This window comes from Augochlora pura, chromosome 1, assembly GCF_028453695.1.
Source record: "Augochlora pura isolate Apur16 chromosome 1, APUR_v2.2.1, whole genome shotgun sequence".
NCBI lineage: Eukaryota > Metazoa > Arthropoda > Insecta > Hymenoptera > Halictidae > Augochlora > Augochlora pura.
In genome coordinates this window covers 20,465,123-20,477,147 of record NC_135772.1, presented here as the reverse complement: position 1 = coordinate 20,477,147, position 12,025 = coordinate 20,465,123, and the positions used below count along the sequence as shown (strand labels likewise).

The 12,025-nt window shown below is 46.2% G+C and overlaps 1 protein-coding gene across 1 annotated transcript in view; it reads left to right on the top strand.

Annotated features, from left to right (window-relative positions):
- LOC144467992 (uncharacterized) overlaps positions 1-10,781 on the top strand; it is a 100,188-nt gene extending 89,407 nt beyond the window's left edge. The window contains exons 6-8 of the mRNA XM_078177055.1: positions 3,384-3,639; positions 6,723-7,618; positions 7,702-10,781. Coding sequence (XP_078033181.1) covers positions 3,384-3,639; positions 6,723-7,618; positions 7,702-8,977 — 2,428 coding nt within the window. The 3' untranslated portion in view covers positions 8,978-10,781. The remainder of the gene's footprint in view (positions 1-3,383; positions 3,640-6,722; positions 7,619-7,701) is intronic.
- The last annotated feature ends 1,244 nt before the right edge of the window (positions 10,782-12,025 follow it).

Sequence of the window (12,025 nt, the reverse complement as noted above, 5' to 3'; positions counted from 1 at the left end):
AATATTAACATTTCCGAGTAATATCGTAAGCGGTATCATGCTTTATTTTATAGTGAACAATAATATAAATTATTTTATATTAATTTAATGTCGATATCGACGATTAAATTGGAAATATTAAATACAAAATCCATGTATAACAGTTGCAGGTATCTGAAAGGAAAGGAACGAGAATATTTGAGCGCATTTCAACGAACGGAAACGGCGAAAAATGGTCGCGAACAATTATTCAAAGCGGCGAGGGTATCGCGGGCGATAAACGCGGGCAAATAGAGCAATCGAGAGTGTCGAACGGATGAAATTCTCTTTCTCCTTGACAATCGGGGCTCGTCAAACATTCCGAAAATTGTTGAAATCGAATTAACCTGCAGTCACGTTCCCCAAACAAGAGCCGGGCAGCGCCTCTTCCGCCCTGCACTTTCGGAGAGCGGCTCTCTCTCTCTCTCTCCCATTGAGAACGCTGGCCGGTCCACGTTTCGTTTCCTCACGTTTCTCAAACACACGCGGCCGAGAGAGCAAAACAAATCTAACACTGAAACGCGCAAACATTTTTTTTTCTCTCTCTCTCTCTCTCTCTCTCTCTTTCTCTCTCTCTCTCTATTTGCCAAACATTCCTTTGTACGGTGAACTTTATTCCCGGCACGACAAAACTCTGCGCCGCCGTCGCCGCCGACGCGCAGAACTATCGCATTGTCAGGGAAGCTTGGAACAGTTTTTTACCGTTTCGAAAATACCGAAAACGATGGGACGCTCTTCGTCGCGGTGTTTGTACGCGCCGTCGACCTCAGAACGCTACAGTGTATGGAAAAACTTGCCGGTCGGAAAATAGCCGGCGTTGTTTCGAAAGTTTAAACGACGACGAATTGTTCCTCGATTGATACTGTTCTCTGTATTTTCTATCTCGAGTGTCCGACGAGTGACGGATTAACCCGACGCGGTCGTATTAAATTTATACGTAAGTCAGGCTGGTCGTAATTAATTTTCTTTTAATGGACAGTAATAAGGTAACAGTAATAAAAGATTCTTTTCTCTTTTATTTCTTTAATAAAAGAAGGGTTAAACGCATTACGGAATAACGAAGAGATCCTGGCATCAAGATCTCTGCATTAACGTTTCGACGTCGCGGAACACGACGGCCATGTTGAATCGTTAACCGATACTCCCGCCGCAATTTCTGCGATTCCGTGGGGGCATCGGTATCGCGGGATTCCGGCGAATATCGCGGCGGCACCTGGCATATTAAGCGGGAGATCGCTCAAGGGGGAGAAAGTTCGCCGGGGCAAAAGTTGGAGGTTCGAATAAGAGAGATTGTGTGGAACGTAATCGATACGCGGACACACCATAGGAGATCGACCTTGGCACGTGTCCACGTTGCCGTGCTGCGACAAACAACCGGGTCCTTTGTATTCATCGGGCATTGGACAACGGACTGATCTGTCCCGTTTATGTAACTTCATTGTCCGCCGGAGGAGAACCGGGGATAGAATCACTCCTCCCCGGTGTCGCCTATAAAGTGGTAGTCGGTTCGCAGCGGCCGGTGTTCGCTGGCTGCGATTCGATCTATGCAAATTTTAGAGGTTATCTCAAACTCGCGATTGGGAAACGAAGGGTTCCCTTAGGCCATTTTAAGTAATTTTTTCCTTTGCGACAATTCAATTCGTCGCTTTGTTCAGGAGTTATTGGAGAAAAGCGTGGACCAATGAGAGGCCAGATCGGGTAGCGCGAGGCGGTTGAGCCAATCAGCGGAACTAGGCTTCATTTGGTGGTTGAATCAGTCGGCTAGGCGTGAAAAGGTCCTCGCCTCTTATTAATCAATATTTCTAGTTAATAACTCGTTAACAATTCTTTGCAATAATTGCTAGTGACTTTTGGAACACCCTGTATACTTTAGATTCCCGCCAGTATCATTGCTGAAGACTTCCGTATCCGATCACGCAGTTTGAAACTAAAACAACTTAATTAGCAAAGATGGCGCTAACCAAAGCGCAATAATTTTTCCGTCAATTTTATCACCGTTTAGTTCTCATCTTTTTGATCTCACGATTATTTTTGTTATTATTGTCTCGCGGATTCGCAACCGCCATTATTGAAAACATTCTCGCGACAAGAAGTCACATCGGGGCAATAAAGAGGAAAAACGATGTTTCTTCGACGATACGCGAGAACGATGGGGAAATTTAATTTCTGTCGGGTAGGAATAGCGTTTTAATATCGGCTAAAAAAATATGATAGCTCGGAGGAAGATCGCCTCGTAATATCGTCGAGATCAGAGCCAGGCCAATTGTAAACTCTCCCCGTAAAATATTCTAGTCGAATCGCTCTTTAATATTCCCCACTCGGCAAACAATTTTTCGAGCACCGTCGAGGGTGAAGAAGAACTTCTTCTTTCTCATCTTAATTACAGCCCCTCTTCCAGGCCTGTTATTCACAGTCGGCCAATAATTACATCAGAAATGTTATATTACCGGTACTACCCCTATCGTAGCGGAATCGAAATTCTCTTTTAGAAATCTAAAGGATTTAAATGAATGAACGAGGAAGAAAGAGGCATTTTCACTTGTCAATGAAATTACACGGATCATACTAAATTATACATTGCTTGCTTTCATTATTTTTCATTATTCAATCTACTCGAACTGACAATTAAATTACATGGATTTTACTAAGTTAAAGATTCGTTAATTCTATTATTTCCCGATGCAATTCCAGACAAATCTAGATATCACTTTTATAAAATTCAAAGCTGTAATGTTAAAGAAATATATATATATTATTTTAAATTGTAAAACAGAATTTTATATATATTAATATTTATATATTATAATATCGGCAACTCCAACCGAAATTCTGTGAAATGTGATAACAATTCTGTTTAACTCTGTGAAATATAATATTGAAATATAAATAGAAGACATCAATCTCGCACGCAATATTTCCACAAGCACACAACGATTGTTGAATCACCGCTGTTAACCGCTCGGCAAATAAAAATAATTCACGGTAATAAATATGATCTTGCACAATGTACAATTGATTCGATATTTTACAAACGAGTTCCCAGTACAACGATATTTCCAGTCGGATCGTTTTAAACCGCTTCCGCGGCGTATTTTAATAAATCCGCGATTGCTCCAAATACTCGCGAGCGGATGCGATTGTTACGCAACACCCGGTAGACCCGGGACCGCGCGTGCCGGTAATATGGGAAACGCGCGGCGACGAACGTTCCCCGCAGGTATCGGGGATCGGTTACGCCACGCGCACGGGTCGAGCGAGGATCGAGAGCCGGTCGCACAGAGGATCAAATTAATTAAACCGGAATCGCGGCGGGATTGCGCAAGCCGGCTAACGAGCGAAACCGATTCGCTTTCTGTTTGTTGCAGCGGCAGCTGCAGGTTCGGCGCGGCCGTGTTGCCGCCGGTCAGGGTGTTCCTGGTGGTGGCTGTATGGGCGCCCAGTGCCCTCGTCCTGATCGCCTGCTACATGTACGTCTACCTGGTGGCGCGGGCACACGCCCGCGCCATTTACACCGTGGAGTTATCGTTCCGGCATGAAACGCAGACCTTGGCGTTGCCACGATACGGTCAAACCCTGGCTGTCACGGTCGGCGCCTTCCTCGTCCTATGGCTTCCCTTTCAAGTGAGTACCATCGGCCCACATAAATCTCCATTACCAACCGTGCCAGGCCGGGGGCTGACGCAAACACCGGTACGATGTCGCCAGCATTGTCTCCGGGTCGACAGAACTACCCCTTGGCAGACTCGCGGAGCTTGCACGACTTTCACATTTTTTTACCGTCGTAATAATTAATATTATTTTTATGAAATTTTGATACACGGTTTATATATGTTTTAGGAAGTCTTGGAAATTTTTTTACCCAGAGCAAAACTAAATTGAGCTCGGTATGAGCGATTGACTCGAGGATCTACCAACCATCCCCTCTCGATGGAGTTAAGGGTTGAAAATTTTTTATTTAAGGATGTTTGCAAATTTATTAACGAAGAAGGAAGCAAAATTTAGCTCGATGCGCGCGATCTATATAGAGACTATAACCTGACATAATCCTCTTTATAAGTTCAAGGGTTGGAAAATTAGTTTTGGACCAACTCTGAAATTCTCTCTGCAGCCCAGGCAGCGAACTTTCCTTTTCATGAGACTTTGTTCTATATTTTTCCACGTGTTTCAAGAGTCTTTGCAGTCTCTTTTTTACACGGAATACAGCAGTATCGAATTTTTAATCGAACCTCTCGTTACCTGTAACGTCATCTCCTCGGATTCGGCACGATCGCCGATACTATCAATTGCGCACAGCGTGATCAGTAATTTATTGCAAACTCGATTCTGACTTGCTTTGTTCGACGAGAGATACCGTTTCGTAGGTATTTGCCAAGCAACTTGCGATGTAATTGAAAGTACGAAGTTCCCGAGCAGGATCATTGATTTATAAATTTTCGGAGAGGTCAGCGACGTGTGGGAATAACGCGGCACGTAACCAATCTCGAGTTTATAATTAATTGAGAATTGTTTAACCTCAATTTCTACCTCATTCTTCAATTGGCAATTTCAGTCGCATTTCCGTCGTCTGGAAATCGAAGTAAAATAAATATTAATTATATAATATTCTATAATTTTATGCCGTGCTATTATATAATAATTTATAGATTATATAACGTAATGTTAAATATTTATATATTGATATATTTATAACTCTTTGCAATTGTTCGGAAGAATTTTTACACGCATCCTACGCAACCCGAATACAGATCAACAGATTTCGAAATAATAAACGATCCCAATGATATAATTTAATTTCCGAAAACTGGACTCGAACGAAAGGTCTTTCTTTTTTTCGCCCCATGCAGTTTTATCGGGTTTCCCGTTTATACTCGTGTATTTCTCGCGTGCCGAACAAATGAATAATCAAAACGCGCGGCGGGCACGAAATATCTTGCGCATGATTTCAATTAATAAACGGTAATTTGATTGTTGCGTTTCCACGGTGTGCTCCAGATCGTTAAATAAAAATGTAATTATCGTGACACTGCTTGTCGATTAAAAATCCATCGAGCAAAGTCCAATAAACGCTGGCTGATCTTCGATATAAAATAAAAGGCCAGAAAAGACGGGAAGCGATTTATTGAGTGAATGAAAAATGGCACTTTACCGCTTTTAATTGTATTTTCTATACCGAATCTATTAACGCTAGTGTTAATTTTTTAAGTAATTTTTTAAGCCTAAAACCCTGCGAAACCCCTTTTTTACCGTGCGAAATTTTGCAGGCTAATCAACTTTGTAAATTAATTCGTGCTCGATAAAAATGTTCGCAACCGATCCGAGAATTTGCCGGCCGAAAAAGAAGTCGAATCGATAGGTGTTACACGGTCACGTGAGCCTGATGGATTGATAGCGCGCGGATCGACAGGGGGGGTAGCCTGGTAATAAGGTTTTCGTGAGGCGAACTGTCTCCGTCCCGGCCGCGCGAAACTTCCGCCGTGCGCCGAGGGGGTGAAAAACGACCGAACTTTCGAAATTGCGGCAGCGAAAGAAGTTGCGGGAAAGGAGCGGCGTTACCGAACCCGTGGATATGGCAGAGAGAGGTCGGTCCACTTCGGTGAACTTCGACAAACTTCCGACAATGCCGCAAGCTTCTTTCCTTTTTTTTCCGTCGATTTTCTTGGCTGTCGCGAAACAAACCCAACCCTTACTCCTCCACCCGACAATTACCAACGATTTCATGCTGCGTGGTCGGATCCTTTTTCCCCTGTTTCCAACTAATTGCCGGGACTTTAACCAGCAACATTTTCCGCATCCGCGAGCCGCGGAATCCGCGCCGTCATTGTTTTATCTAAAGGATAGTTTTTGTTTATGTAATAGTAATAGAGCTTTCGTGCTTTCGAGCATGAAATTATTAAAATATATCACCGTTTCAGTTACATAAAATAATTAATAATAAGTAAATATAATGTAAATAAATAGTTAATAATTAATAGAAACAGTTCACTCTCGACGTTCGATGCAACATTGCGTGAATTGTACTTGAATAATTACTTGAAGGCATCGAATCGTGTACAGATCCCGCTGCTGCGCGTATGTTCGACGAGGTATCAACAGTCCCAAGTTTCCAAAGACCATTCGTCCGGGATCTTCGACAAGTTCTACAGTTTACGAATGGCGGTGTAGCTCGGTTGAATTGTCCTAATATAGCGGAAAGCTCTTAGGGTGTTCAGCCGGCGAGTGAAGGGAACCGAATGCCAAATACAGGGATCTCGGCTACCAACTTTCATTCGACGGAGGACGAGACAAATAGCTCGAATCTCGACTTTCGACCCTAGCCGATCCTCCCCTCCCCCATGCCGCACACACGTCCTGATACAGCTCGATCGCATTGTCCGTGCTATATATCAAAGCCACCCACGCGGCGCGCCCCAACGAAAGCCAGATATTCGAGTAAAGATAATTTCCTGACGACCCGATCGCGCCCCTGACCTTGGCCGTTCCTGCAGTCTGATCGATTCGAGCGGTCCCCTAATCTCCTTGTTACACTCTCCAAACTGCTCGAAGCTTTTTGCTCGGGGAAGAGTTATTGGGTTGCCCCGAAACTTCTCGGTGTTCTTAGGCTACAGTCTCTTGCACTTGAATAATTTGCCTAAATTATTCCAACTAATTAATCTAAAATCTAAATTGATGAACGTTTATCTAAGAACATTCTGCTATCTTTCCAGACCTGCATGCTGCTTGATATCTTCTGCGGCACGGACATCCTGTCGGAATGGGCAGTGGTATGGCTAGGTCTGCCCATCATGGCTCACAGCGGGGTGAACCCATGGATCTACGCGTTCCACCACGGCGAGATGAGGGTGGCCGCCGGGAAGATCACGAAGGAACTGGTGGCGCTGTTCGGCGTGACTCCCAGCAGGAACGGTTGCTCGCCTCTGCGACGTGGCTCGGACACGAACATGGAGCTGGCGGAAGTGAACAACAGCCACGACGGCAGGAGGCACCCGGGGGGGAATCGTTTCGCGACCAAGCAGAACGGCGGTCTGTACACTAGCAGGCGAGGCCTGAACATTTCCGGGAGGCACACGGACGCTTCTCCGGAGGCGAACCTCGACCAGACCTCCTGCGGCAGCAGGCAGGTGGACATCGACGAGGAGGACATCCACGATCTGGCGAAGATGCTCGATCAGAAATATATAATCGATCGGAATCTCATGATCGACTCGAACCACAACATCGACAAGGTGAAGAACCTGAAGTACCGTCTAGACCCGACGTTCAACAAGATCAGGCACCTCGGTCGGCTCAACCACAAAAGGTTCACCAGCAAGAACTTCTCGAAACCGTCCGAGCCAAAGTTCACGTCCTATCAGAACCTGGATAGCAACGGGACGCTGAACCGGAAGACGCTGCAGATGAACACGGTGTCGGACCCGGTTCTCAGCGCCGACAGTCCCATGGTCCACGCCAAAGACTTCCACGACGCTCTTGCCGCGTCGAACAGCAAGCGGAGGAACTCGAACTTGTGCTCCATGTCCGATCCCAACATCAAGGCGGCCACTGGACAGTCGGAGATTAACCTGAGGCTTCCGGCCACCGGTCATGTCGTTGATACCCACAGGTAGGGTTCTTATCTGTGGTTTTCATTAGAGTGGTTACTCTTAATTATTGCTTGTACTGTAAACGATGAATCTCCGCTGTCAGGTACTCGGTGCAGAATCTGGACCACAACAGGTGCGAGGGAGGCCTGGCGAAGCAGGCGATGCTGTCGCGTCAGCTGGAGTGCCACAGGAGGTCCCAGATCTCTCCTCGACCGCGGATCAAGATCAACACGCTCGGCCGGACGAGTCCGAACCTGAACCTGAGATTTCAACAGAGCTACACGTCGCCCACGACGCCCGAGAGCATCTGCTCCAGCGTGTTCGACGGCTCGAGGCAGAGAATGTCGCCGAAGCACATGGTGATCACTCCGAACAGGCTGGCGAACCTGACTCACCTGGACAGTTCGGTGCGGTCCTCGCCTCAGACGAGGCTCATAGACACGCTGATAGTCCCGACGATACACTCGGAGCCACCCAGCCCCATAGATCCTCTTCCCTTAGCCTCCTTGGCAGAGGAGTCCACGAAGATGGAGACGTCGAATCCGTGCATCAACCTCGAGCGCGCGAAGACCCCGATGGGCAACAGGAGGAGTCCGGTGAGGAACTCGGACCCCGTGATCCCGTCGGTTCTACTCAACATAGAGGATTACAGCGACGACTGTCGAGAGACCAGCAAGTCCAGCCGGGACTGCTCCCCGGTCAGCTTACCGATTAACGTCTTGGCGCCCTTCATGGAGCCCATAGATCTCTTCGAAGCTCTGATCAAGAAGTCGGATCCGATCTTCGCCGAGCACGACTCCACCAGGTTCAGCTCGAGGAGGCCGTCGGACTCGAAGTGGTCCGAGTCCTCCAGGAGCCAGGAGTTCCTCTCCAACGTGATGGAGCACCAAACGTGTCCTTCCTCTTGCTCGGTGAACAACTTCCAGGTCTGCAACAGCGGCAGCGACCTCAACGATCTGACCTCTTCGGACCCGTTCATGTGTCCCGACCCACTGACCTCTTCGCTCAGAGAGTCCTTCTTCACGTCTTTCGAGGAGAACGAGGAGTCCATGCTCACGCCGGATTCCGAGCAGAACCCGACGCCCTACGAGTCCGCCGCAACGATCAACCTGAAGAGGAACGACGCCTACCAGCAGAGCAGGTCCACGGAGTCGGTGTCCCGCGGCAGGTGCTTGTCCACCATCCTCCGGCTGAAACCGTCCCTCCACGGAAGCATACCGAGAGTCAGGCCGAGCACGGACTATATCCTGAAGGGCGCCACCAAGAAGGATCAAAGGCTGGCTCCTCTGGCCTCGCCTACGCCCACGGAGATCTGCACGCCGACGTTCGAGTTCGTGTCGGAGATCAAGGGCGACAGCGGCATCGGTGTTAGGGTATAGGTCCTCGAGGGCTCTGGGAACGTATTGTGTACAGGGTGGTTTACTCAAGGAGGATAAAACTCGTATAAATTTGTACATTATTGAATAGCAATTATAGATAAAATATCAAACTGTAAAAGCAGAATTTCGTATCATATTTAAACATTTTTGTTCAAGATATCTGTTCCCGACAATTGACTTGCAAAAATGTTTTATTTCCGATAAACCGACCTGAAGGTGTGCAGAAGTAGGACCCCGCTACTCTAGACACCTATTGAACCACTCTGTACCGATACATCTGCAATCGAATTCGATTGACTCGCAGTATAGTCTGTTCGTGTGTATTTTGTACAACAGTCTGCTGGAAATAGTCTGCCAGATCGAAAGACGCTGAACTATTCGCGCTTGCACGCTGGTCTGTGATAGTACGACGTGTCTTCGACCGTTGGTTGATCCTCCGACACCTCAACGCGTCTGAGAACCACGAAGAGGACGTTGTCCAGAAGCCGATGGAATTCTCCATCGCGCGTAAACGTACTTAACAATTCGAAGCAGTAGCAGACTGGACGATCGTGTTACGAGGAGAATATTCCTCGTCACCGCGCGATCTGCTTATTATCCGAGAGCTGCATCAGCTGCGCCCTCGCGGAGGACGCAGTCTTGCGGACGCAAGGATGCTCTCGTCGGAAACCGTGCCAAGCGAGTTCTACGAGACCGAAGCATTTTCCGAGGAGCGCATGGAAATGTAAACTGTATTAACGTTCGTGTACCTGATTACCGTCGACAACTCGCAGGCGAACAAAGTTCACTAACAAGGGAGGTCCCCAGGGGTCACTGCTCAATGTTAAAGTTGTTAATAAAAGTCCGGAAAGACGCGTGGCACCGTGCGACAGGAGCAGGAGGCTACGTTTTACCAGGCTGCATCGAACTCCCCACTTTGGGGAGCTGGGGGCTGGGCTTCAGGTTCTGGTAGACCAGACTTCCCCCACTCTGTGATTCCTCTGGTACTGCGCTGGTACCAACACTAGGGAGGAAAGAGTGGGGAGCGCGCTGCGCGTTGCGTTCTGCCAGGTCGCAGCGTGCCCCCCACTTCTTTTCCAATCGCTACCAACCAGTGCCAGAGATCTCACAGAGTGGGGGAAGTCTGGTCTACCAGATACGACACCCAGCCCCCACCACCTGCCACGCGGTACCTCGCGCTCCAGCGCATCCTTTCTGGCCTTTCAACAGCTTTAGCATTACATATCTTAATAACTATAAGCCGCCTGCCCCCAAAACCTGGTATCACTGGATTCAGCTTCTCAAGCTCTATCGCTGTACCGAATCTCATCAAAAAAAGCGAGTCACCCCTGCGGACCTAGACTTGTAAGATCGTAGCTGTTCGTTTTTCTGTTTCCCGTGGAACTTCGTAGAACGAGAGGCGTCGCGACGACACCCGACTTTTTCGCATAGTCAACGAATCTTGTCCCCCGCGTTGTCCGCGTTTCGTTCCACTTCTACACCTTTGCTAGTCATACCTGGTTCGATCGTCCTCTCGCACGGTGGCCTGGAAACCCGTTTCCCGTCGTCGAAGCGGCTCGATGACCCAATGAAAACATTTTTACATTAATCAACGTGAGTGACAGTGCCACATAAGTCTGCTATACAATTTTCATTTGGTTAAATAGAGTATTGTAATTTCGTGGAATTGTTTATGTTTTTGACACGGTTGTAAAATTGTTAATATATCTAAAAAGTGAATACAAATTTGTTAGGTATTTCTGTATAGCGAATTTTTAGAATAAATTCGTTTCGCTTTGTATTTATTAATTTCATAGCAGGGCACATTATTTTACAAAGTGTACAACTTTGGGGATTGCATTTTGAAGACGACAAATGGGTTTCCGGCTGTCTGTGTATCGGTTGAGTTGCCAGGCGACGGCGCCGTCTGAAAAACAAGCAAATATTCGCGCGGATGAATCTCCGCAGACTTTCGGAACGCTGTCGCGTGGACCGCCGATGTATTAGCGCGGGGAATGTAGATACTTTAATGTAAAATAATACTAATAATAATAATAATACTAATTATAATAATAATAATTGTCTCCGGTAGGTCTTGATTGTTCGACTCGAGAACTGCGCTAGGAGAACGAAGTTTATTTAAAGACACAATGTACAGTAGAGGGAACGTAAGGACCAAACAATGACATTCGATCCTCGCTGGGCGTCGCCAGTCCTTGGTTCGTAGCTCGATTAGTTAGAACGGCTGTCACCGTCGTTACCGTGGCTGATCAAATTGTTACGGATAAAAATATATAATTATTTCAAAATTCTATAAAAGAATAAATTGAAAATATATCTGAAAGATCGCCTATATTACCGCGGTATGTATTATTACATTATTGTAAATTTGATCTTTCAAGCAGAGTCGTTAGACTGCGGATTTCATGCGTTCATGATTAAAGATGAATTAATGAATTAATACGTGAATTATAAAAATTTTGAAGATGTCAGAAATATTTAAAAATATCGTGATATTATCTGGAGCTGGTTAAAATTGTTCAAAGAAATTCTTCGTTCGCACAAACATTTTTAATCTAGTGTAAATTTCGATTTCAACGATTAGATGAAAGAGAAATTAAATTAAATCGTGTAATTATTCGTGAAGATACGGCAGAGAAATTAAAATATAAAAATTGTCCAGCTGATCGTGATAATTTGATGAACCACTGTACATTATTTTCTGTTTGAGTATTCGGAGATAGCTCCGACAGTTTGCTAGTCCAGATTCGTGAACAAATAACATTTCCGGGCCCCGCAGAATGGCCCTGCAAATGAACCACTCAATGCCAATTAAAACTACTTTTATACATATGTTCATATAGGTAGATCGTCCCGTGAAAAATGAAAATTATTTTTCTCGTAAGTCCGCGGTATTTTTTCAAAGCGAGCCTGCCTTTCTGCGCTCACCTGTGTGGATGCGTGTGCGTGAACGACAATAGGAACGTCTCCGAAAATATTGTGCGTTGTCACACAACTTTTATATATATATTATAATTCTTATTTCGAAGAATGCATCGTCCAGATTTA